Here is a 27890-nt window from a genome sequence, read left to right as displayed (position 1 = left end):
ATCGGGGGAAATTTATTTCCTGCAATCCATGGTTGCAGGAAAGAAATTCACATTGTGTATGGCTGGCCTAAGCCTTTGTGTGGTGTACAGTCAGATATTGAAGGAGATAGAAAAATGGGAAAGACCACACCTACTTTTGTCTCTGCATATAGCCTTTGTTCATATATTTCTATTACCCCTGCGTAGTCCAGAAATTGCTACACAAATTTCATGGTGCTGAAAAAGAAAAAAACGAGTGTTGTATTCTTGCAGTATTCTGTAAGTTTCCTGGATTCATAACTTGAATGGTTTGGAATTTTGTGGCCTTTTAAGTATTTCCAAATATGGAATCTGCATCTGGTTTTCCTGAATGTCTTTCCTCCTTTCCTCAAAGTCTCGTAAATTTATGGAAGAGGGTGGAAAGAGAGTGAAATACACATTGTATCTGCTACAGCAGTAAAAAAATAAAGCAACTGGAAAATAAAATGTTTGTGGAGAGTTTACAGGAAAGAAGAACATAAACACTAAAAGCGCAATGTTCCCCCAAAATAATTTCAGAGCAACCCACAGGAAATCAGAGCACTTGAAATATTTAACACTTTGTAAACAAATTTATGTGTATGGATTCAGCACTGTCTTGATATTTTCACCCTGAATAAATGTACAACAACGAAAAAAACATGCCATTTCTTTATCGTACATCACGGGACACAGAGCGGCATAGTAATAACTATGTGGGTTATAGAGCCTACCTTCAGGTGATGGACACTGGCAATCAAAGACAGGAAGTTCCCTCCCTATATAACCCCTCCCACACAGGGAGTACCTCAGTTTTTTCGCCAGTGTCTTAGGTGTTGGTCACGTTTGTGAAAGCTCTTGCTTATGGAGTTCCCCTGGGGACTGGAGCAGGCTAAGAATCCGGATCCGTTCAAAGTGCTTCATAGCCAAAGTGGACAGTACCCGGGCCTCGGTTAGAAGAACGAGGTTTGGCCTATAATGCTTCTCTTTGAGAGCTGAACTCTGGGCCCCAGTACTTTGGTCTTTTCCATGGCTAAAAGTTTTCTGCTGCCAGGGTGCTATATAGGTCCAGGGGAGTGGTGTTCCTGTCCATGGACCCCGCTCCCTGAAGGTCTTTGACAATACCCACAGTGAAGGGTGAAGGTTGGGCCTCTTGCTTAAAGCAACACCCTGCAGCGTGGAAAGGTAAGTGGAGGTACCTGGTCCGACAGTAGGTCCTTCATTTTTTTCGGGGTCTATGGGTGGCCTGTATTATGCTGCTATGCATGGGCAATGTTAACCACTATGTCTAGAGTAGACAGGATGGCTGCTAATTTACCCATATTGATATCCCCCCGGCTGATGCCTACACATGCTGTTAGGTTGAATGTGAGTAAAACTATGTACCTGTAATGTTTTTCTTCTTTCAGCCTGGGTTGAGTGTTGTTGAGTCTTGCAGGAGAGCGGTATCTCCTATAGTTACTTTGTGAACAGGTGACTGGCGTGGACTCAGCAAGGAGCAGCTCTCCAAAAGTGAAGACTCTCCAGGCTTTAAAGGACCAGACAAGATGGGTCCTAAGGGATGTTCCGGCCCAACAGGCTCAGGATTTAGCTGACCTCCCAAGAGCCCTATGCTTTGCTGTGGATGCCATCAAGGATTCCATCCAACAGGCTTCTCGGCTCTCGCTAGCATTAGTTCATATGCGGAGGCTCTTGTGGTTAAAAAATTGGTCAGCTGAGACACCCTGCAAGAAACTCCTAGCAGGGTTTCCCTTTCGTGGCAAAAGGTTGTTTGGTGAGGATCTGGATAAGTATACCCAAAAGATCTCAAGTGGAAAGAGTACCTTGTTGCCGGTAAAGAAGAGGGTTCGGGGCCCCACGTTCAAATGTCCTCCCTCTCCAACCCCAGGGACTTCAACGTCTCGCCAGTATCGACGGCCGCCAGGTCGATCAGGCAGGGGGGAATAAACCGCAGGGTCAGGCTCCAGGTAACAGGAGACCCTGGACCCGTAAGCCAAGCAAGCCGGCCCCTAAGGCGTCCCTTTGAAAGGGCGCCCCCACTCTCTCGGGTGGGGGGAAGGCACCAGTTTTTTTCGGAGGTCTGGAAAGACAAGGTCCCCGACAAATGGGTCCTCTCTGCAATCTCTTCAGGTTACTGATTGGAGTTCCAAGGTTTCCCCCCCTCCTCGTTTTTTGGTCTCAAATATGCCAAAAGACCTAGGAAAGAAGCGCTCTCTCCTGGCAGCCCTAGATCGGCTTCTAGACCAGGGGGTGATCGTGGAGGTACCAGTACAAGATCAAGGCCAGGGATATTATTCAAATCTGTTCATCATCCCCAAGCCAAATGGCGACGTCAGGCCAATATTGGACATCCGGACTTTTCGGATGGACTCTGTCCGGTCCGTGGCTGTGACAGTACAGGGCAAGGACTTCCTAGCATCCATCGACATAAGGGATGCATACCTCCACGTTCCAATTTTTCCAGGTCATCACAAATACCTACGCTCATAATTTCCAGTTCGTGGCCCTCCCCTTCGGGTTAGCCACGGCTCCCAGAGTGTTTACAAAGATCTTGGCACCCCTATTGGCCAACTTAAGGACCCAGGGGATCTCTGTGTTAGCCTATCTGGACGATCTCTTATTAATAGATCATTCAGCCCTCAGTTTAAGGAGAGCGGTGCGCATAACGCTTCAGTATCTCCAGTCTCTCGGCTGGGTCATAAACGAGGGAAAGTCAGCCTTACAGCCAACAAGGCAGTTGGAGTATCTTGGCGTGTTGTTAGATACCGAAAGCCGAAAGATCTTCCTACCACAACCAAAGATAAACGCTATAAGGGAGTTGATTCGGTTTGTCCTAAGCAAAGGGAGACCATCCATTCGCCTCTGTATGCGGCTTTTGGGGAAGATGGTAGCCACGTTCGAGGCAGTACCCTACGCACAGTTCCATACAAGGAAACTGCAGGCAGCCATTCTCACGGCTTGGAACAAGAAGCCTCAAGCATTGGACTACCCCAAGTCTCTCTCACCTCTAGTCCGGCAGAGTCTTTGTTGGTGGATGACCCCCCCAAAATCTCCAGAAAGGAAGAGTCTTCAGCCCGGTCGTTTGGAAGATAGTAACTGACAGGCTGGGGAGCAGTGATGGGGAACCTAGCCCAGCAGGGAAGGTGGTCAGTATCAGAGGGCTCTCTGCCCATCAACCAATTGGAGATCCGGGCAATCCGGCTGGCTCTGAGTGCTTGGACACCAGTTACATGGGTGTCCAGTCAGAGTCCAATCAGACAACGCCACGGCCATGGCATACATAAACCATCAAGGGGGCACAAGAAGCCGGTCAGCCCAGAGGGAGGTCGATCAGATCCTCACATGGGCAGAAACGCATGTGCCCTGCATTTCGGCAATATTTATCCCCGTGGTCGAGAATTGGCAGGCGGATTATCTCAGCCGCCAACTGATCTCTCCAGGGGAATGGTGTCTCCATCCTCAGGTATTCCGAGAAATTTGCAGCAGGTGGGGGACACCGGATGTAGATCTTTTGGCATCCAGGTTCAATGCGAAGATAGACAGATTTGTGTCCCGGACAAGGGACCCGCTGGCATGCCAGATGGATGCACTGGTGGGCCCATGGGACCAGTTCTCCTTGATCTACGCCTTCCCACCTGTGCGTCTCTTACCCCGGCTCCGCAGGATTTGGGTAGAAGGCAAACTGGTAATCCTGATAGCTCCGGCATGGTTCACGCTAATCGTAAGGATGGCAATATGGGATCCGTGGCCCCTTCCTCTTCGGCCAGACCTTCTGTCTCAGGGTCCGATATTCCACCCTTCCTTACAGTCGCTAAGTTTGATGGCTTGGCGACTGAATCCTATATCTTAGGAAAAAGAGGGCTCTCTAAGCCAGTAATCGCCACTCTGATTGATGCCAGTAAGCCTGTGTCTAGATTGATCTATTACAGGGTCTGGAGGGCTTACGTAGCCTGGTGTGAGGTTAAAGGGTGGCACCCTCGTAAGTTTCTGGTTGGGAGAATTCTGGAATTTCTTCAACTGGGTGTTGACATGAAGTTAGCAGTCAGCACCATTAAGGGGCAAATTTCATCTTTGTCTGTGCTATTTCAGAGACCTTTAGCTACCCACTCTCTGGTTAAGTCTTTCCTACAGGGGGTCTTACGGGTTAATCCCCCAATCAGATCCCCCTTGTGTCCCTGGGACCTAAACCTGGTCCTCTCTGCCTTACAGAAAGGGCCTTTTGAACCTTTGAGGGAGATTCCCTTAGTTTTACTATCCAGGAAACTAGTGTTCCTGGTAGCCATGGCTTCGGCCAGAAGAGTTTCAGAGTTGGCCGCTCTTTCTTGTCGGGAACCATATTTGGTCATCCACAGGGACAAAGTTGTGTTACGGCCTCATCCTTCCTTCCTCCCGAAGGTGGTATCAGGGTTTCATTTGAACCAGGATCTTATCCTTCCTTCCTTTTTCCCAAATCCGAGTTCGGGGAAGGAGAGGTTACTACATTCTTTGGATGTGGTAATAGCGGTCAGGGTCTATCTTAGGGCCACTGCCCAGATCCGTGAGACTGACATCTTATTCGTTCTGCCAGAAGGGCCTAGGAAGGGCCAGGCAGCGTCTAAGGCCACTATTGTCAGATGTATTCGGCAGGCAAAATTGCAGGCCCACGGATTGAAGGGGAAGAATCCCCCAGTATTAATAAAGGCTCACTCTACCAGGGCAGTGGGCACTTCTTGGGCTGTGCATCATCAAGTCTCCATGGCTCAAGTCTGTAGGGCGGCGACCTGGTCGTCAGTCCACACATTTTCAAAATGTTACCAGTTGGACGTTAGAGGGCGCACGGACATAGCCTTTGGGCAGGCGGTTCTGCAGGCTTCAGTCTAGATCTCCGCGTCTGGGGGCGCGTATACGTTTGATTATTTTACTGGTTTCCCTCCCCTCTTTTTGGCATTGCTATGGGACATCCCACATAGTTATTACTATGCCGCTCTGTGTCCCGTGATGTACGACAAAGGAAAAGGGATTTTTAATAACAGCTTACCTGTAAAATCCTTTTCTTGTAGTACATCACGGGACACAGAGCTCCCACCCCCTCTTGGGAATATTGGAACCTGTATTGCTTGCTACAAAACTGAGGTACTCCCTGTGTGGGAGGGGTTATATAGGGAGGGAACTTCCTGTCTTTGATTGCCAGTGTCCATCACCCGAAGGTAGGCTCTATAACCTGCATAGTTATTACAATGCCGCTCTGTGTCCCGTGATGTACTACAAGAAAAGGATTTTACAGGTAAGCTGTTATCACGAGTCTTAAAAAAGGGATTTTTAATAACGGGTGTTCGTTTCAAGCACTGTCTTTGCTATTCAACCGCAAATGCATGCGTTTGAATGGAAAACACAGCGTTTGACAAGAAAAGGCTGCGTTTGACTTGCTTTGCCTAAAGTTGAAAAGCACAGTAGGTCATAGTGCATTCAGAGAAACTCTAGGTCAAATGGAGCCTCTGAACTGCCATGTGTACGGCCAAATTTAAGTCAATGGGATTTTCTTATCCTGTGTTTGTTGTGCATTCCAAACACTCCTCAAACACAGGATAATTCCTGGCAACGTGTGCCCTTAATGATTCAAGTGTATAATGGGATTAATGGACCATCATTTTTATATTTTTGTTCCCAAAACGCTCAAATAGCAGCTCCCCACCTTCTAATTTCCTCCCCCTAGTGCTTTCTATTGGCTAAACAAAAACATCTGAAGCTGTAAAGCACTTGTAATACACTTCTAAAACTCTTAAAAAAAAAAAAAAGCTTTAAACAAATAAATGCCAGTAAATCTATATGCTCAGGTATGAATGGAGTCACAGTATACACAAGCTCAGATCACACACAGAACAGGAGGCATATACAGTCAGAGCACTTAATTTAGCACCACCTAATATGTTGTAAATTGTGTTGGAAGAGAATGGCGGCATTATGGCAAAATTTGTATTTGTGCCCCGATGTAAATTTTTGAATTAAGACATTAATTTGCAAGTTTGGGAAATTTACCTTGTGGCCTCTAAGGTCTTCAAAATATGGGGCTTGGTTGGCACACAAATGTGTTCAGCAACATACAGGAGTGTAGGGGTAAGAAGAATGTTTCTAAATGTAATTGATAGTGAAATGCGGTGGACAATAGGGGCCAAATCCTGTTTCACCTGGCAGGGTTTTTATGTGCATATGTACTGTAAGCCAAGACGATTATTGAGCATAGGTACAGTGAGTGCATTGTTTCTATGTTTAACCACTTGAGGACCAGCCTCATGCAGTTATACTGGTTGGCTCCCCTTGGCAAATCGCTGTAGCTGTATGATGGTTGCTTTTAAGACCCTTAGGGGTGCGCGGCGACCGTGATGTTTGCTGGGCACCCGCGATCGCTCATGAGAGACAGAACGGAGATCTGTCAATGTAAAAAGACAGATCTCCGTTCTGTCAGAGAGGAGACCGATCTGCTGTTCATACTAAGGCTTCATTCAGGCGAGGTAAATCCGTCGCTACGGAGTCTGCCAGCTCAGCGGGGGATCTCTCTGCTGAGCCGGCGGGTGACAGGTCCCTCTTGTCCAGCGCCGCTGTCTCCTATAGGGAGATCGGACGAAAACGGACAGCATGTCCGTTTTCATCAGATCTCACCCGATCCAATCCGCCATGGACGGATGGCGACATATCGCCATACGTCTGATTTTATTGGATCAGATATCAGTGGACATGTCACCGCTGGCATCCGATGCTCCATAGAGATGTATGGAGCAGCCGTTCAGGTCCGCCGACAAAACTGACAGGCGGACCTGAACGGTCCGACCGTGTTGAAGGGGCCTAAGTATGAACAGCGATCAGTCTCCTCCTCCAGGCAGTCGCATCTCTCCACTGTTAGAAATCACTCCCTAGGACAAACAGGACACACATTTAACCCCTTGATCGGCCCCTAGTGTTAACCCATTCCCTGCCATTGACATTTATACAGTAATCGTGGCTATTTTTAGCCCTGATCGCTGTAAAAATGTCAATGGTCCCGAAAGCATCTGATCTGTCCACCGTTCTGCTAAAGATCGCAGATCACCGCCATTACTAGTAAAAAAATAAAATATAATAAAAAATGCCATAAATATATCCCCTATTTTGTAGACTCTATAACTTTTGTGCAAGCCACTCAATATACGCTTATTACAATTTTTTTACCAAAAATATGTAGACTATATATCGGCCTAAACTGAGGAAGAATTTTTTTTTTTTTTTATATTTATGGGGGGGGGGGGGATATTTATTATAGCAAAAAGTAAAAACATTTAGCTTTTTTTGTTTTTGTTTATAGTGATCAAATACTACCAAAAGAAAGCTCTATTTGTGGCAAAAACGGGATGTCAATTTTGTTTGGGTACAGCATCGCACGACCGGGTAAGTGTCAGTTATACCGACAGTGCCGTATCGCAAAAAATGGCCTGGTCATTATGGGGGCAAATCTTTCTGGGGCTTAAAGTGGAGGTTCACCCTCAAAAAATCACAGGCAGTGCTTGGGAACGCCCAGTCCCGCGGGTTTGCCGGGAGGTGAAAATTGTGATAACGAGGTATGTGCTGAGAAAAAAAAAAAAACACCGGCATTCTGTCGGTAGGATGGCTCGACTCCATGTGATGTCAGAATTTTTTTTGAGGGTGAACCTCCACTTTAAGTGGTCAATAAATGATCTTAAGAAAATTTTACACTATCTGATCTATTTTCTCTGTTGTGAGTGGAAAATAAAAGTATACCAGATATGAACAGAGGAAATTTTAAGCTAAGCACTGTTCTAGTAATAGGGGATCATTGTGTTTTGATGAGTTTCCTTTTTGCACAGGGTTTGCAATTTACACTGTTAGGCCACCATAGACAAGTAGAAAACCAAAGTTCTGTTGATTGGAACATTTTTCAAACAGAATTCAGCATGTTGAATCAGGCACTTTCGATTGCAGCACGAAAATCGGGTTTCGCAGCTAGCACACTAATGATGTGAAAAACGAACAACCAAGAATTTTTGTTTGGTTTTCAACTCGTCACATGTTTACTATTTATTTATTAAAGGGGTTGTAAAGGCAAATAAAAAAAAATTAAAATAACAAACATGTTATACTTACCTCCACTGTGCATCTCGTTTTGCACAGAGTGGCCCCGAATCTGGTCTTCTGGGGTCCCTCTGCGCCTGTCTCTGCTCCTGCCCGCAAGAACTAAACACCTTCATGAGAGCTCTCTCGCATGGTGGTTAGTTCTTGCGGGTGCGCTCCTGTGATACAGCCGGTGGCTTTGGCCGCTTACTGTATCACTCAGGCCCGCCCCCAGTGCGCCGCGTCATTGGATGGGATTGACAGCAAAGCGAGCCAATGGCTGCGCTGCTTTCAATCCATCCACTCTAGCCAATCAACGGCCAGGCTGAGCGGCGAAGACAACGTCAGTGGAGAGCGTAGCAGGTGAACGGGCTCAGGTGAGTAAAACAAGGGGGGGGGGGATGGGCTGGGGAGGCCGGTATTGTCGGATGTTTTTTCACCTTAATGCATAGGATGCATTAAGGTAAATAAACATGAACCTTTACTGTCCCTTTAATATACAATACATACTTAACATAGTAACAGTGTTTTTTATATTATACTAGCTGAATACCCGGCGTTGCCCGGTCTTCCTATCTTAACCTTTTGGGGAGGAAAATCATAGTAATATAAATATACCCATCTTTTATATAAGGGTGTAGGTAAGGGTTAATTTAACTGTCATATATTTTTATTTGGCATATAAGTAATATGTGTACCAGGTATTATTGAAATATCTCCAGGCGTACAGAAGTTATGTGGGAACATACATTTCCCATTGATTTGCATGGGACTTTAAACAAAAACCCTGACCCTCACAAATGGGGGTAGTTAAGGGATAAATTAACTATCCTATAGTTTAAGTGGACATATAAAGACCAAGTGTTATCGAAATATGTACAGCCGTTTGGAAGTTATGAAGTAACATGTATTTCCCATAGAGTTGAATGGGACTTTAAAGGAAAACCCCGACCATGGCAAATGGGGGTGGGTATGGGTTAAACCACCTATCCTATGTTTGTTGCTGACATATAAGTAACATGTGTGCCAAGTTTCATGTTAATATCTTTAGCCGTTTGGACGTGATGCTGGAACATACATACACACACTGAGTTTTATATATATATATATATATATATATACCCCCTGTCCTTAGTGACATAAGTGCCATTCTCTGCAGCTTTTTCATGTGAGCCCAAGGTGTTGTGATGGAAGTGTTTTTTACAGGGTGAGAACAAGTTTGTGTTTTGGTGAAGCTCTGAGTGGTGGTCGTTCTAATGCAGCGTACGCACGAACACGATCGGAATTTCCAATGGAATAAAATCCGATGGAATTTTCCATCAGTCTTGCATACACACTGTCATACCAAATTCTGACTGTCCAAAACGCGGTGACGTAAAACACTATGACGAGCCGAGAAAAATGAAGTTCAATGCGTTGACTTGATTCTGAGCATGGGTGGGTTTTTTCTTCATCGGAGTTGCACACAGACGATAGGAATTTCCAATCTTTTTCTAAACACTGATGGAAAAAAGTCAGAATTTCTGATGAAAAAAGTCCGACTGACTTTTTTCATCGGAAATTCTGACTTTTTTCCATCAGTGTTTAGAAAAAGATTGGAAATTCAGATCGTGTATACGCGGCATTAGTCTGTAAATGACAAAGTCGGAGAGGAGGGGAGTATTGCAGTAAAAGCAATGTTGTCCCATTGATATTTCTCTTTACCATATGTACTATACTGTATGTACTGTAGATACTAGTGACAGAAAATGTCTACAAAGTAAGGCTCCATTCACACCTAGGCGTTTTTACGCCTGTAGCGCGACGCGCACAAACGCCAGAGGGACGAAAAGTAATGAAAGGCAATGGGGATGGTTCACATCTGAACGCCTAAACGCCTGTAGCTCAAAAAAGTTCCGGACCCTTTTTTGTCGCTCCTAGCGCGCGATATGCGCGTATTTGAGCGTTTTTTTTACATTGAAGTCAATGTAAAACGCCTGATACGCGCGTATTGCGCGTAAACACGCGCTTGTACAAGCGTTTTGACGCCTGTGTTGCTGAAATCCCAGGAAGAGGAATAAAAAATTCCTAGGAGAGCAACAAGTGATGTCAGGGATGATCATTTTTCTTATTGGCTAATATGGAAAAAGACAAAGTACAAAAACGTCGAATGCCACTGTGCGAAAACGCGCGCATACGCGCATATACGCGCGACAAAAACGTCGGTAAAAATCGCCTGTAAAAACGCCTGTACGCCCTACGCCTAGGTGTGAATGGAGCCTTAGGATTCCTCTGTTAAAGGGTTAGTTCACCTTCCTCAAAAACTGCCCATGCAAATAAGTGGTGTCGGTAGATAAAAACAAACTGTGGAGCTCTGACTAAAGTTGAATAATGCCCTTGCTTTAGGTGTAGGCTAATTCCGTACCTCCTGAAGCCTGACTGGAATAATCCCTTTGTCAATCTGCAACACTTTCTCTTCCCTTTTTGACCTGTAGGAACAACCAAAAATGAGAAAAAAACCTTCACAATGTGAGGTAAATTCCCCTTTAGACCATTATCACTGAACCAAATGCCCCCACTGGAATATGTTCACTTTGTGTTCTTGTAACAACTGAAAATGTTGGATTTTTTATCCTGTTTTCTCCTATTGACAAAGGTTACCAGGACAAATAGAGAATGTGAATCTCTCCATCATTAGACAGCAAAAAAAAAAAAAAAAAACTGACAGAGGTTCTACCCCCTCACAACTGTGTCCAATTCTAAAAGAAAATTTGCTTTAGAGCCCATTCACACAGGGGCAACACGACTTCTAGCACAACTTTGGGAGGCAACTTGGACACGACTTGAGTATGAATCATCAGGCAACTTACAAGGCAACTTCAAGTTGCCTCCAGGACAGGAGGCTTTCCAGTGGCCAATCAAACAACAATCAGCTCTGTGGGAGCGAGGGGGGGAGGGGTTTGCCTGAGAAATGTATGTCATCTTCCTGTATTGTTGCTTCAGTTAGGACAGTGATCCGACTTCTGAGGCGACTTCCATTGAAATATATGGGTACAAGTTGCCTACAAGTCGGATTGAAGTAGTACAGGAACCTTTTTTCTGAAGTCTGAGTGACTTCAGTAGTGTACATTAAGACGGCTCCCATTCACTTCCATTCATTTTCTCGACCGCATGACTTGGGGCGACTTGAAGTCGGATCCCAGGTCGCCCCAGTGTGAACCGGCTCTTAGATACATGTTTTTATTTTATTTACCTTACCGATCAACACTATTTAACCTCACTTTCATTGCCAGTTGTTAAATTCATTCATGCCACCAGGGGGAGGGGTTCTGCAAGCGCACTGTACTTCACATCACGTGCTTGTGGCATGCTGCAGAACTACAACTCCCAAGATCCCCCAACTACATTGCTGTGCCCAAAACATTCAGACAACAATATCATTCCATATGTGACTACCTGTAGATTATTTTTAGGAATGCAGCTGACTTCTTCACTAAAATCCAGAAACTGTAAAATGTGTGGACCCCCCCCCCCCCTCTTATTCAGAGGAGTCCTAATCATGTAGAGGCTTTTAAAAAAAAATACCCAAGTTTAGCCTCAGGGTGGCTGTGTATTGTTTTTATTTTTTTCTGGTTTAAACTTGTTCAGGAATGTTATATTTAGAATATAAAACCTGCAGAGATAAGTGATTACTAGCAAAAAGGAGGTAGAGATTTGCTGAAGGAAAGTATTTGCAAGCTGTCTTATTACTCAAATAGCAAGAGCAGTGCTTGTTTATTAATATTTAATAGAGCAGACTTCCATTTTAGTACAGTCTGGACAACGAAGAAACGTCAGGTCTCTGTAGCCATTAGCTTTTAATATTGCTATAGTCCTTCAACAACGTTTACTTGACATTAGGGTTGTCCCGATATCACTTTTTTAGGACCGAGTACAAGTACCGATACTTTTTTTCATGTACTCGCCGATACCGAATACCGATACTTTTTTTTTAAATGTGTCCCCCACAAATGCAGCCGTGTCCCGAAATGAAAGCTGTATAGTTCCCCGCTGATCAACTAGCCATGTCTCCCCCCCATCCAGCCATGTCTCCCCCCATGGAGCTGACTGTTTTTTCTTTTTTTTTCTTTTTTCATTCTACCCGCAGGGTGGAATGGAAAAAACCTATAGTGTGAACCAGGCTTAAGACTAGCAGTCAAGAAGCACCAGTGTCTTGGCTCCCACACTTCAGATAAACTATGAGACTAGAGGTATTGGTAATTTCTATATATTCTTAAAACATAAAAAATAACTTGGGAGCTCAGTTTCACTTTATGACAATTGCAACGTAGCTACTGTCACATTGTACCCCCTTCTTCTGAATTGACCCAAATCTGCTGAAAATGCAATTCAGTATGTTCCATAGTTCTGACACACTTGTCTTGCCTCCACACAATGGAGCATTATAGAGAGGTTGCACCACTCACAGTAAAGTGACAACAGGCTGCAGTCCATATAAGTATAAGAAGCCTAATAAATGCAGCTGCTGGGAATTTTTTAACCCCATATTCAAGATTAATAAGGTAGACTTTTTTTAATTTAGCAAAGCTGCAATGTTGGCTGAGCACAATTAATTGTGCACCGATCTACAGTATATTGCTTGTTGCATGGTGTTGCTTTGTTCAAAATAAGACTTCCATTCATTTATAGAATGATAATAAAATAAAACCATACTTTTAGGTGGCACATAGCATGCATTACAAATACAAAATTAATCAGAGGGGGAAAAAAAAAGGTACACTACGGGCCAAATTCTCAAAAAGTCTGCGTAACTTAAATTTCAGCAGTTAAGTTACACTGACTTAAAATTTCTACCTAAGTGCTTGATCGTCAAAGCACTTAGGTAGAAATTACACGCTGTGTAACTTAAGTGCCGCCGTCGTAAGGCGGTCCTCCTCTCCTGGGGGCGTTTAAAATTTAAATGAGGCGCGCTCCCGCGCCGGCCGTACTGTGCATGCGTGTGACGTCATTTTCCCGACGTGCAGCGCGCGAACGTAATTAACGCCGGTCGGCTTTGAGAATTTCGACGGGACACTAAAGTTGCGACGGGTGAAAAAAAAAGACGCGCCGGGAAAACAAATAATTATAAAAAAAAATGTCAGCGTCGCTCAGCATGCATTCCTGAGAGGGAGAACTCCATGCCAATTTTCAAAGAAAAAAACGGCATGGGTTCCCCCCCCAGGAGCATACCAGGCCCTTAGGTCTGGTATGGGTTGTAAGGAGACCCCCCCACGCCGAAAAATTGACGTAGGGGGTCCCCCTACAATCCATACCAGACCCGTATCCAAAGCACGCTACCCGGCCGGTCAGGAATGGGAGTGGGGACGAGCGAGCGTCCCCCCCCTCCTGAGCCGTGCCAGGCCGCATGCCCTCAACATGGGGGGGTTGGGTGCTCTGGGGCAGGGGGGCGCACTGCGGGCCCCCCCACCCCAGAGCACCCTGTCCCCATGTTGATGAGGACAGGACCTCTTCCCGACAACCCTTGCCGTTGGTTGTCGGGGTCTGCGGGAGGGGACTTATCGGAATCTGGGAGTCCCCTTTAATAAGGGGGCCCCCAGATACCGGCCCCCCACCCTAAGTGAATGGATATGGGGTACATCGTACCCCTATCCATTCACCTGGAGGCAAAAAGTAAAATTTAGTAAACACACAACACAAGGCTTTTTAAAATAATTTATTATTCTGCTCCGGATGCCCCCCCTGTCTTCGTTATTAGCTCAATTAGCAGGGGGGGCTTCTTCTTCCGCTCTCCGGGGGTCTTCCGCTCTCCGGGGGTCTTCCGCTCTCCGGGGGTCTTCTCCGCTCTCCGGGGGGGGCTTCTCCGGACTCCGGGGGGCTTCTTCCATCTTCTCCCCTCTTCCGCTGTTGACTCGGCGAACCCCGGTTCTTCTGCAGATGTCCGGTGCCTTCTTCTTCAGCGCTGGCTGCCTGCTATGTTTGTGTGTTAGCTCGATTTCTAACAGGCAGCCAGCGCAGTCTTCTGTGGCGTCAGGGTCTTCTGGTCTTCTCCCCTCTTCCGATGTTGCCTCGTCGCCTGTTGCCTTGCATCCCATTTATATAGGCATCACCGTCCCATCATGCTCCGGTAGGTACCCACGTGGTGGGTGCCTACCCACGTGCACCCACCACGTGGGTACCTGCCGGAGCATGATGGGACGGTGATGCCTATATAAATGTGATGCAAGGCGCGCTTCCATCATTACAGCGACAACAGGCGACGAGGCAACATCGGAAGAGGGGAGAAGACCAGAAGACCCTGACGCCACAGAAGACCGCGCTGGCTGCCTGTTAGAAATCGAGCTAACACACAAACATAGCAGGCAGCCAGCGCTGAAGAAGAAGGCACCGGACATCTGCAGAAGAACCGGGGTTCGCCGAGTCAACAGCGGAAGAGGGGAGAAGATGGAAGAAGCCCCCCGGAGTCCGGAGAAGCCCCCCCCGGAGAGCGGAGAAGACCCCCGGAGAGCGGAAGACCCCCGGAGAGCGGAAGACCCCCGGAGAGTGGAAGACCCCCGGAGAGCGGAAGAAGAAGCCCCCCCTGCTAATTGAGCTAATAACGAAGACAGGGGGGGCATCCGGAGCAGAATAATAAATTATTTTAAAAAGCCTTGTGTTGTGTGTTTACTAACTTTTACTTTTTGCCTCCAGGTGAATGGATAGGGGTACGATGTACCCCATATCCATTCACTTAGGGTGGGGGGCCGGTATCTGGGGGCCCCCTTATTAAAGGGGACTCCCAGATTCCGATAAGTCCCCTCCCGCAGACCCCGACAACCAATGGCAAGGGTTGTCGGGAAGAGGTCCTGTCCTCATCAACATGGGGACAGGGTGCTCTGGGGTGGGGGGGCCCGCAGTGCGCCCCCCTGCCCCAGAACACCCAACCCCCCCATGTTGAGGGCATGCGGCCTGGCACGGCTCAGGAGGGGGGGGGACGCTCGCTCGTCCCCACTCCCATTCCTGACCGGCCGGGTAGCGTGCTTTGGATACGGGTCTGGTATGGATTGTAGGGGGACCCCCTACGTCGAATTTTCGGCGGAGGGGGGTCTCCTTACAACCCATACCAGACCTAAGGGCCTGGTATGCTCCTGGGGGGGAACCCATGCCGGTTTTGAATTTAAAAATTGCCGTGGAGTTCTCCCTCAGGAATGCATACCAAATGCCGTCGCTGGAATGGGCCTTTACAAGGTTTGGCTAACTTTCCACATTATAAAACCAGCCCTAGTTTTGCGCCGGCAAATTCGGAACTTAGGCAGAAATCAAAGTGCTGAAATGCTTTGAAAATCTGCTTAAGTCCTCATTTGCATACGCAAAGCTGCATTTCAATGAGAAATGCCCCCAGTGGCGGATGCGGTACTGCATCCTAAAATCTGACCGTGTAAGTGTCTTACACATGTCAGATTTTCTGCCTAACTTTGGAAAAAGCCTTTTGAGAATCGTTTCCAAAGTTAGGCACAGGGATACGCAGGCTGAACAGCAGTTAAGTCTGCGTATCTCTTTTGAGAATTTGGCCCTACATTTTTTATTCTTGCAAAAGGTCACCATCTGTACAAGTGCCCTATGTCACAGAAGACAGATGAGAACCTCTGAACAGAGGGACCAGTATTTCTGTGGAATACACTATTTAGAACAGTGGGGTTCCACAGTATTAGCTGTCTCCTCATCATTGCCTTTCAAGTAAGCAAGCTAAAAGAAGCAAAGGTTGAGGCAAAGCTAAAGGTACTTATATCATTGATAATACACCAGCCAATTTGTAACTCTGTTATTAATAATTGCTTTCACTTTCAATATGCAGCCAGCTATAAGTCTCTGAAACTTCCAAGAAATCTAAATTCCTTTAACCATCTGGGGGTGTTCTGTATAAAGCAGATGTATAGAATATAAGCCCGCACAAGTGCCCCCCTTGCACAGAGTAGGCAAGTCTAGACATGTTTGTTATTTTTTTATTTTAATTTACCCTTAAAACACCTTTAATGTCATGGTCTCCTTTCAGCATTTTCCCCCTTCTTATAAAACTGGAGCTGGTGATAAGAGCAGACTAGAGTAGCATCTGTCAGTATCTGCACAGCAAAAACAGGCAAACCTATGCTATTAAGTTTGCTGAAAGGTTATTTTTCCTCCGACAAGCATTTTCAATTTTGTACACCCAAGTGTTCAATCCCCAAGCACTGGCTGTAGAGCAGCATTTGTTTCATGCAGCCATGTCTCCCCCCCATATCCAGCCATATGTCCCTTACCTGCATCCCCGCCGCCGCCGCCGCTGCCGCCCCCGCTACGGTTAATACGCGGGGAACATTACAGCTTTGAACAGCTGTAATGATTCGCGCCGTATATAGACACTCCCCCTCGCTCGGGATTGGACAGTTCACCCGAGCAAGGGGGAGTGTCTATATGCAGCGCGAATCATTACAGCTGTTCAAAGCTGTAATGTTCCCCGTGTATTAACCAGTCGGCGGCAGCGGGGATGCGGCGGGAAACGGTGGCGGCGGCGACGGCGGCTGGGGGGGGGGATGTGGCAGTATTTTATTTGGGTATCGGGGGTATTTGCGGGAGTACGAGTACTCCCGCAAATACTCGGAATCGGTACCGATACTAGTATCAGTATCGGGACAACCCTAACTAAAACCTAACTGATATCACTCGCTGGGCGATCAGGGGGTTAAACCTTTATTAGGTAATAAATGGTGGGTGCCTTGATGCTATGAAAAGCAAACTAAGTAACCAGCGTCACCCGTAACACTTATAGGGTGATCACAGGTGAAAGGGTTAACTAGGGGGCAATAAGGGGGTTAAAACCTTTATAAGGTAGTAAATTGGGGTACCTGACGCTATAAAAACCTGACGGTGAACCTAAATAACTAACTGGCTACCTAGCGTCACCCACAACACTAATACGGCGATCAGAAAAAAGATTGCTTAGTGACACAGGGGGTGAAAGGGTTACCTGGGGGCGATCAAGGGGTTAATCCTTTATATGGGGGGGTACCCTACACCTAAAGGGGTCTACCACTAACTATCCTAACACTTTTTACAGTCACAAATGACACCAAATGCTGTGATCACTAAAAAAATTAACACAGCAAACAGTGACACAGTTACTGGGGGTGCAGGAGGTGATCGGGGGGGGGGGCGCTGGGTGGTGTTTTGTGTGCCTGGTGTCTGTGTACCGTTGTGCACTGACTGTAAGATGTCTTCCTCTCCTCATCGCCGGATGAAAAGACCGCCACGAGGAGAGATGACATCACTTCCTCTGCCTGTGTTTACAATTCACAGGCAGAGGAAGAAGCTGATTTGCCAGGAGCGATCGTGAGGGGTGGCCATGAATCGGTGGCCTCCCCCTCATCTCGGATCGCTCCTGGAACAATTGTGACCGCTGCAGGCACCTATCGGCCCCCCCACCCACTCGGAGGCAGGGACGTATATATATACGCCCAATTGCCTGCCCATGCCATTCTGTCGACATATATCGTCGTGTGGCGGTCGTCAAGTGGTTATTAAGCAAGAGTCAATTCCAGCCTGCGGTCACCATTATGGAGCCACAGTCAAGAACTAAGATCTCAAAAAAAACAAAAGTGTGGCGCTAAAAAGAATTCTAATAACAAAAGTCCATATGATAAGACAATTTCAAATAATGAATAGACCAAAGTCCACAGTGTAATCAAATCCCTGAAGAAGATGAAGAGCAATAGAATACAGGCTCCTGAAACCGTGGAAAATGGGATAAATATCTGCTTACCAGATGATGAGACTCGAATAGGTGTATACCTATCAAGTCATGCAGGCTTGTGAGGTTACAAAGAACCTGATGTCATCCGTTGAGGGGAAGAGATGTATACTGCAATAGTCCTTCCTTCTGAGTGGTGCCGATTATACGATATCCATAAAGGTTTCTCAGATATTGGAATCGATGGTTTACCAAAGGAAAATTAAAACACACATAGCGTGATACTGCGTATGGTTCAAAATTTATTAAAATAGTAAAAATTTACACTCACGTGTGACCGGAGTAATAAAGCGCTTTGTACAAAAAACTGGCAGAAAAGGTCAGTGTCTTCTCCCGACGCGTTTCGTTCAATAGAACATCGTCTTGGGGCACTGACCTACTGCCAAAATAAGCCAGATATATAAGCATAGATGTCCCCTACCTTAATTCGAAGTTCCGTCTGGGGACATGTTGCGCCGCACCTGAACGGGTCTCCACTTCCGGGTTGGAACAGCATGGAGTCGCCGGCGTGTGTTCCAGGCCTCGGTCTGAAAACGAGGCTTGGAAAGAAATGGAACGCACGCTACGCGGAAAAGCGCGAACCAGGGCAATGGGGCGGAATGTGAACACGCTGAGCAACAGCGTGAGAAACACGACGTGACTCACGTTCAAAATAATACTGAACTATCAGAGCTGGAACGCAGTGAGGACACTATGCGCTTCACAGACGAACTACGTCATCTAACGTAGAATGAAGCCTCCAATAGAGGCGCACGGTAATCATGATAAGAAGCAGAAACCGCAACACAAAAGGTGGGGACATCTAGCGATTAAATAACAAGATTGCACTTAATAACCAATTCTTAATACAGTTAAGTGTAATAATAGTCACATATGCACATGAATATTGGGGTGCAGAAAAAGTTAAAAAATCTTCAATCTTGAAGATTTTTTAACTTTTTCTGCACCCCAATATTCATGTGCATATGTGACTATTATTACACTTAACTGTATTAAGAATTGGTTATTAAGTGCAATCTTGTTATTTAATCGCTAGATGTCCCCACCTTTTGTGTTGCGGTTTCTGCTTCTTATCATGATTACCGTGCGCCTCTATTGGAGGCTTCATACTACGTTAGATGACGTCGTTCGTCTGTGAAGCGCATAGTGTCCTCACTGCGTTCCAGCTCTGATAGTTCAGTATTATTTTGAACGTGAGTCACGTCGTGTTTCTCACGCTGTTGCTCAGCGTGTTCACGTTCCGCCCCTTGCCCTGGTTCGCGCTTTTCCGCGTAGCGTGCGTTCCATTTCTTTCCAAGCCTCGTTTTCAGACCGAGGCCTGGAACACACGCCGGCGACTCCATGCTGTTCCAACCCGGAAGTGGAGACCCGTTCAGGTGCGGCGCAACATGTCCCCAGACGGAACTTCGAATTAAGGTAGGGGACATCTATGCTTATATATCTGGCTTATTTTGGCAGTAGGTCAGTGCCCCAAGACGATGTTCTATTGAACGAAACGCGTCGGGAGAAGACACTGACCTTTTCTGCCAGTTTTTTGTACAAAGAGCTTTATTACTCCGGTCACACGTGAGTGTAAATTTTTACTATTTTAATACATTTTGAACCATACGCAGTATCACGCTATGTGTGTTTTAATGTTCCTTTGGTAAACCATCGATTCCAATATCTGAGAAACCTTTATGGATATCGTATAATCGGCACCACTCAGAAGGAAGGACTATTGCAGTATACATCTCTTCCCCTCAACGGATGACATCAGGTTCTTTGTAACCTCACAAGCCTGCATGACTTTATAGGTATACACCTATTCGAGTCTCATCATCTGGTAAGCAGATATTTATCCCATTTTCCACGGTTTCAGGAGCCTGTATTCTATTGCTCTTCATCTTCTTCAGGGATTTGATTACACTGTGGACTTTGGTCTATTCATTATTTGAAATTGTCTTATCATATGGACTTTTGTTATTAGAATTCTTTTTAGCGCCACACTTTTGTTTTTTTTGTGTTCTATTGTTACAAAATTGATCTATTTTTGTTGTGTCGGCTGCTTAGTTTAAACGGTTTTGGCAGCGCATATACCATATAGACGCTTTTTTGTGTCTATAAATTCTCGTGTTGTTCCTAAAGAACTAAGATCTAGCTGAGCTGCCAGATAAAACCTGGGTTTTATAACTTTTCAAAATGTATTACATTTTGGTATTGGAGGTTTCCAATGTTAATTTCTATGTTATATATTCACATCGGCATCAATTTCTTGCATTTATAATGCCCATACACATATCTTATCACTATTAGAGAGAGATCACTTTACGATTTCTTATTTTTTACAAATGGCAACAGGGAGCTAAAGACCAGTTTGCAAAGTCTACGAGCAATTGTTATCCTTATAAAGGCCAGAGGCCACCAAGATCTATCGCACGTAGCGTACATCAGTGCGCACAGGCATGCGCTACGAACAAGCGTGCACTGGCCTCTTTCTATCAGTTATGCATGCCTAGTCCTGCACAGATGGGCATGACCATGCAGGGTATTGACAAGCGGGCCAAGCCTTCAGCTTGTCCCTTGACAGGTGTTCTCTGTGGATTATAGAGAAAAGAGGGGAAAAGCCCATGGGCAATAAATCACTGCTCTTACAAGTTCTTTCACCCCTCCCCCCCACTGTGGCCCCGAACAGCAAATTTTAGTTTTAATACATACTTTTTCTTTGGGCCAGTCATTTGCCCATGCAGGGTCTTCTTCAACTCTTCGGCTGGATTTACACCTATGCATTTTTAGTGCTTTTTGCATTTTGCAGATTTGTTCTACAGAACGTGTTCCATAGGAAACCATGTTAAATGGACTGTAGTGCAAATCTGCAAAAAGCACAAAAAATGCATAGGTGTGAATCCACCCTTCTTTAGGTTCTTGACATCAGTGCTTCTTTCTGTACGAGTACACTGGGAATGAAAGGTTCATGGTTACACCTCCTGGGTGGTGACTCGTGCAGTCCTGCATACGCAGTATGTATGAAATGCTCTGGGTTGAGGGATGTCAGGAGTCATGCAACCCAGAAGATGGAGAATAATTTACTGAGAAACGCACTGTGTGGGACAGATCAATACTGAAAATTATTTTTGCAGTTAGACTTGCTTTTTCAACCCCTGGGGGGCTGAAAAAATGGCAGCCTGGAATTAGGCTTTACTATAGGTAATTTGTTTGTTTGACAAAACATTATTTCAGTGTTCTAAGTTGAATATATGCATCATAAATGCCATCTTTATCTTTGTAAACATTTGACATTAATTCATTTTCCTTTTCTTCCTTTTTGTAGGTGGAAGAAACTCAATTTAATAAGCTTCAAGGCAGCTGCCCTTATGCGCATGTGGCCAGTCACTGATGGCACCTAACTAGAAGAACAATTAGCAGACGTGTACAATATTGTGACTTTCTTCTAAGTATAAGTCGACCAGCATTGTCATGTTCAGACGTCAGGATCTGCCTGGAATGCATGTACGTGAATCCTTTACCTGCACGGGTGTTTCCGATCCATTTGTTCTGGATGCACAAAATATCAAGGCAGGTTTCCAATAAGAGTGATCAATTGTTTGTGATAACAATGTCCAATATTTGTATTCTCTTCAGTTATTCTAAAGTAGATGAAAGCTTTATATTATAGTCTTAGTTAATATTCCAATCGCACACCTTCCTGGAGAAACGACTCATAAATACAAAAATGGGTGCTGAAGCGATCACCAGCTGGGTACTGGAACAATAAACCATATGAACATATTCGCCAGCACACCACGGATCGTATAAAATGTCCAAAAGTTTTAATGCAAAGAAAGCATCACAAAAAAATGCAACGTTTCGAGGCCACGCAGGACCTCTTCGTCAGGCAAGTGACAAGTCAGAACAAGTTAGTGACAAGACGAAGAGGTCCTGCGTGGCCTCGAAACGTTGCATTTTTTGTGATGCTTTCTTTGCATAAAAACTTTTGGACGTTTTATACGATCCGTGGTGTGCTGGCGAATATGTTTATAAGCTTTATATTATATTCTCGTTTTAAATAGAATATATTGTAGTTTCATACATAACACCAATCAGCCATAACTTTGACTGCCCATCTAATATTAAGTAGGTCCCCCTTTTGCCACCAAAACAACTCTGATCTGTTGAGGCATCCACTTGAATCCTTTACCTGCATAGGTGTTTCCGATCCATTTGTTCTGGATGCACAAAATATCAAGGCAGATTTCCAATAAAAGTGATCAGTTTTTTTGTGATAACACTTGTAGTGCAAAGTGAATTTGCCTTGCGTACATAACCCCCATTGTATCCTCCTTCACCATTCAAAAAAAAAAAACACAGGGGCTGGCTTCAAAAGGACTGATCACTGTGGTAGCCAATTAGAGGCTACCATAGCGATCAGGTGACCTGGGTTGGGAGATCTGGGTCCCGATCTTTAGTACAGTGCCCGGGGCTCTCAGTGAGATCACGGACTCTGTGCTGGGAGCATGCCCTGCAGCATGCTCCCAGCACAAAGGGAGAAACACATACTGTGTATGAGGCCTTATGTAAAAAAGCCCAGTGCATTGAGGCTGCATATATGTTACGTCGGTGTGCAGGGGTTAAGTATAAAATGTTTATGTCTAAAGCAAAGATTGTATACATGCTTTTAACATAATATAAAGATAAGAGGAGCCTTTACTAGCAGATACAGATGTGCAATGTCGGCACAGACACAGTGTCAGGGGGCGCACGCACATCAAAACACTCAATCACTTGTTTAACTGGCCTGGTGTGTCTACTACCCAAATTTCATCCAATTTAAACTTTCTATTTACTGAAAAACATATTTTTTTTTTAAAGGTATACATGTAAATTTTGTTACAGGGGGTTAGATATACATGTAACACATATAAAATAAAAGACTATAATGGATGTATATAATCACTACCAAGGAAAACACCTTATAGTAATTTAAGCCAACACATAGGCTGTAATACTGGGTTTAATGTGTGGAGAAGTTCAGGCATATATATGATACCAATACATTTTTTTTTATATTGATAGATGTTTTTAGCGATATCCCAAATGTCTTCCCAGTCCTCAATATCTAGGGTGCAACCTATGGCTTTTTTCTATTTGGTCTTTCATGAGATGTTATCGTGAAGGTCCTTCTAGACAAATTTTCTCAAATGAGGTTAGATTAGCAAATGAAGATTTGGCAGTGTTTCAGCATAATGTTTAATTTGTAAATATGTGAATAAGGTTCTGAGTGGAATGTTACAGTATATATGTATAATGTTTAAAAAAGAAAAAGAAAAAAAAAAAGCTTATTTGTAACTGAATTGTTGATGTTGCTGAAACGCAACAGATTGTGTTCTAACCAATGGCTGGCCATTATACATTCAGTACTAGAAGGGAGGAAAGGGGTATACATGAATGAAGTCATTTGAGATGTCAAGGGAGAAAAGGAAAATCTACTTTTACAATATAACCCAACATTCCTTGTATGGAGTAATATTGACAGGCTACTATTCGGAATATCTGTAATGGAGGACCAGAAAAAAGTTGGGGAATCCAGAGGTAAGGGACTGCTATGTGTCATGTCAGAGCAGGTAAGTACTGTATACCCTTTTTTTAATTTAGGAGAAAAAAATTCCTTTAGAATAATTTTAAAGAGTTCATATGTATAGGAACAATCCGGAGCTGCTCAATCTCAGCCCATCTGATTAGGTGGGTGTATTGCAGACCAAGTGGTCAGATAGCATAGTCAGGCTACCAGGGAATATTTAACAATGTCTGGAAGTTTAAGCCACCTTGTGATATTGTACGTAAACAATACTCATTTGAAAGGTCTGTGTCTGTTGCTATCCCATGTAAAATTAAGAAAAGACTGCTGAAACTTCATCCAATTTAAGACAATTGTTTCATATTCGTGGCCAGCTTACAAAAAAAACAAAAAAAAGCCTAACCGAACAATGAACATTTTTATTGGTGTGTAATTGTATATAATTTATAAGATGTTGTGGTTTCTAAGACAAATGATTTTTGATTGTTTTGTCTTTCTAGAAAATGATGCGTCCTGTCACTAACAATAATGTGACTTTTTGTGGAAGTGGCAAATCTTCTTGCCTCAGCCAAGACAGCATGAGAAGTGTAGAACAGTTTGGCTTGTACACCACCCAGCAGAGCAAATACAGCCATACTGTCAGCCAAAAGTCCATCTCCTGTCAGACACAAGAAACTATAAATGAGGCACATTTGCAGACCACAACCAGCAGAGATCTGGACACAAAAAGTGATTTAAAGAAAAAGAAAACCCTTGGGAGGTCTGGAAAGCGTGGAAGACCCTCTGGAACCACCAAACTGGCAGGATACCGAACCAGCACTGGGAGACCTCTGGGGACCACCAAAGCTGCCGGCTTTAAGACAAGTCCTGGCAGACCACTGGGCACAACCAAAGCCGCAGGATACAAAGTCAGCCCAGGGAGACCTCCAGGTAGCATTAAAGCTCTATCACGGCTTGCAAATCTAGGTTACACAAGTAACAATGCAGCTTTTCCTTACCCCACAGCACTTAACAGAGGACTCCATTCTGTTGTGGATACCAATATCAAACACCCTGTTGAGTAAAAGTCATTTAGTACGGATGTTGAGAAAATATCAGATGCTTGTATCATCACGCTGTTGTCTTTCAAAATTACTTTAGACTAGAAGTTCTGTTCAAATGCATAACACTTCAAAATGGCATAGTAGCAGGTTGTGTCTCTGCACCATTCGCATACATATTGCCCTTTTCTATTTGTCTGTGCTGGCTTGTATAACTTATTTTGCTGAGAGATGAGGGGGTAGTTTGCTTTTTTAAACTTTGCATGCAATGTTAGTTTAGAAAATATTAATTCATGTGTGTGTGATTTTAAAGTTATGTTATGAAATGCTAAAACAGCCATAAACATGGAAAAAGAAGCTTGAGAGGTGAAAGAATAATACCAAATATACAAACACATTGTCACTGTATGACCACATACAATGTAGCCAAAAATGTAAGATAGAACAACCATATAGACATGTACATGTATTTAAGCTTTATTCTTTCATCATTTCTGAAGTCTTTCTGAAATATTTACAGCACTTTCAAAAGGTGTAATGGATAGTGTAAATATGTCAAAATGCAATTATGTATTGTATATAAACCAGTATAACATTTCAGATTTAAAGTTGTGTGTTTTTATATATAAAACAAAAAAAAAGTTAATATTTATACATGTAAACAAGGTCCTGTCATAGTTAATTTTTTCTGCCAGATAGAAGCTAAATTATATAAAAGTCGGGGGGGGGGGGGGGGGGGGAAACGATATGCCTCCTATATGAGCCCATCTGATTTCAGTTGTGTATTTTATTTTTATTTTTTATTCAGGCATACAAGTAAATATGATTTCACCCACTTTTTATAGACCAATCCAGTTTAATTGTATTTAGTACATTGGTGTGCAGTAATCCATGTCAACATCTTAAATTTTGTTTAATTTAGTCTACAAAAAGTATAATCTGTGATCTTTTAGGCTAAAGCTGGGTACACACAGATTGAAATTAAACTGGTTCCTGCTGAACTGTCCAAATTTTGATCTGTGTGTAGCCCTCTGTTCAGCAGAAGTCAATCGTTAGACTAACTTCTGTCGAATGGTCCTGCTGGAAAACCAGCATTTGATCAGCTGCGCTTGTGTGGATGCAGGGATCTGTATGTTTTTATTTGTTCGGCCCGCTGGTTGAACAAAAACAAACTTGCGGTGTGTACTCAGCTTAAATATGTTTTTTGGATTATGATTAAAAAACAGTAAAGGAGTAATTTTCAGCCTAGCCTTTATTCTTGTGAAATACCTACTTGGTTTTAGTGGTAAATAGAAATAAATTCATAGTAAGGAGTCCCAGTGCTCATTGTTTTTCATTTTTTAAGCATTATTGCACTCTTAAGTCCCAAATCAAATGAAGATTAACAATAATTTTGGAGTTTGTTAATTTACTTGGTAAACCTGTTACAAACCTGGCTGCTCAGACTGAGAATATTAAAAAAAAAAAGCCTAAAAAGTGGTTAACCATATGTCAAAATAATTTGCGGATACTAGGATATTAAACTTAGATGCAAATCTTTACTTTTAAAGTAAAAGTCTTGCTTGGATCCACTCTTTTTCTTTCTTGTATGTCAGTGAGACCAGTCATGTAAAAGAAAAAGAAAGTAGAGTTGGCGCTGGTCCTACGGAGACAAATGCTCCATAAAAGAGGCTCCTAGTGTAAGGTGCAGTGTGCAAAATATACACAAAGTGCTAAACAATCCAAAGTACCAAGTGCCTGTGTAAACTACTATAATGATTCCACAGTATATATTATAAATGCAGCTATGAAAAAAAAAAATAATTACATAAAATATATATCACAGTGCTGTGCAAATTAAAGTGCTATTGTGCCTATGTAAACACTGCTAGGTAAAGAAAATGTGCAAAACGTGAAATTACTGTACCTATGTTAACCCTTTAAGAGATGTCCTTATTGGAAGTAAACAAATCCAATTGCCAAGTGCTGAGTGATTCTAAAAGTGCTGAGTGCTCTTGTTGTATGCTGTGATCACTGCAATCCGTGCTCTTATACACCCCGCACTCACCAACTTTTTCACCCCTTCTTAGGGTCTGGTGCCTTCACAGTAGGGCTGCGCATCTTCACCGGTCTCACGATTCGATGCGATTACGATTATCAAGTCCACGATTTGATTCGATTCCGCGATGCATCACGATTGCAGCGCAAGTGCGCATGGCTCTCCCCCCAAAATACTAAATGAGATGATCAAAGACTGCAGACATAGTACAGGAGATGATCGGAGACTGCGGGCATAGTACAGGAGATGGTCAGAGAACTGCGGACATAGTACAGGAGATGATCAGAGACTGCAGACATAGTACAAGAGATGATCAGAGACTGCAGACATAGTACAGGAGATGATCAGAGAACTGCGGACATTGTACAGGAGATGATCAGAGACTGCAGATATAGTACAGGAGATGATCAGAGACTGCAGACATAGTACAGGAGATGATCAGAGACTGCGGACATAGTACAGGAGATGATCAGAGAACTGCAGACATAGTACAGGAGATGATCAGAGAGCTGCGGACATAGTACAGGAGATGATCAGAGACTGCGGACATAGTACAGGAGATGATCAGAGACTGCAGACATAGTACAGGAGATGGTCAGAGACTGCAGACAGACATAGTACAGGAGATGATCTCAGTGTTTGTATATGCCGCGCTCATGTGACTGCCCAGAACAGTCCGCCAATTCGACACCCCTAATATATATATATAAAATTTGTCCACATTAGAATGTGTTTTCTATCTGCTTAAACCACTGTGTAGCCAGACAGTACTGGGACCCCTGTTCTTTTGAGCTCCAACCCTATTGCATGGTCTGCTTTGGCTATGGTTACTCTATTAATGGTGGAGCTGGGAGACAGCATGGGGAGCAGAAAGTGTTACACAACAGTGAATGTATGAAATATTTAATATAATTTTCATTCTTCTATTTTGTCTGTAGTCACATTAAAAAAAAAAACAGTTTGTCTCTGAGTTAAACTGCAGTAGAAGAAACTTTCCCTGGGTCTGTGATTCCTACCACATGTTATTTTAAACGTTTTCATTACCTTGAAAACTTAGCTCTTGCTTCTACCAAAACACCCAGCAATATTTTCTTTCTTCTTATGTCATGCTGCCCGAACGTGGCCATAAAGCTGAGAGAGCAGGTAGCTGAAATGCAGCTCTGTTCTTGGCTTGTCCCGGGATACAGGACGAAGCCAGCAGATTGATAGTTAAACACTCGGCTCTGCCCCCTGATCTGTTTGATGTGGACGTTCTCTCTCTCCTATCATCTCTCACGTCTCACATCTCTCTGGCTTCAGCCCCTCCCGCCTCTCCTCTGAGCTCGATAGCTACAGTCAGTGGGCGGGGCTGGAGGGACGTGAGAGCTCAGAGGAGAGAGGCGGGTCGGGAAGTCACATGGCAGTAGGAAACAGTAGGAAATTAGGTATAGGCTGCACGGAGCG

The 27890-nt window shown here is 44.2% G+C and overlaps 1 protein-coding gene across 6 annotated transcripts in view; it reads left to right on the top strand.

Annotated features, from left to right (window-relative positions):
- C3H5orf24 (chromosome 3 C5orf24 homolog) overlaps window positions 1-27890 on the top strand; it is a 122353-nt gene that overhangs the window by 71450 nt on the left and 23013 nt on the right. For 2 of the 6 annotated variants that reach the window (XM_040344760.1, XM_040344761.1), the window contains exons 2-3: window positions 21126-21370; window positions 23870-25017. In XM_040344760.1, coding sequence (XP_040200694.1) covers window positions 21272-21370; window positions 23870-24433 — 663 coding nt within the window. In that variant the 5' untranslated portion in view covers window positions 21126-21271 and the 3' untranslated portion in view covers window positions 24434-25017. Of the gene's footprint in view, window positions 1-7354; window positions 7396-21125; window positions 21371-21827; window positions 22042-23869; window positions 25018-27890 lie in introns of those variants that run through there. The other 4 variants (XM_040344762.1, XM_040344764.1, XM_040344763.1 and 1 more) reach the window with 4 other exon arrangements.

This window comes from Rana temporaria, chromosome 3 (genome assembly GCF_905171775.1).
Source record: "Rana temporaria chromosome 3, aRanTem1.1, whole genome shotgun sequence".
In the NCBI taxonomy this organism is placed as follows: Eukaryota; Metazoa; Chordata; class Amphibia; order Anura; family Ranidae; genus Rana; species Rana temporaria.
This window is presented reverse-complemented; position numbering and strand designations above follow the sequence as displayed.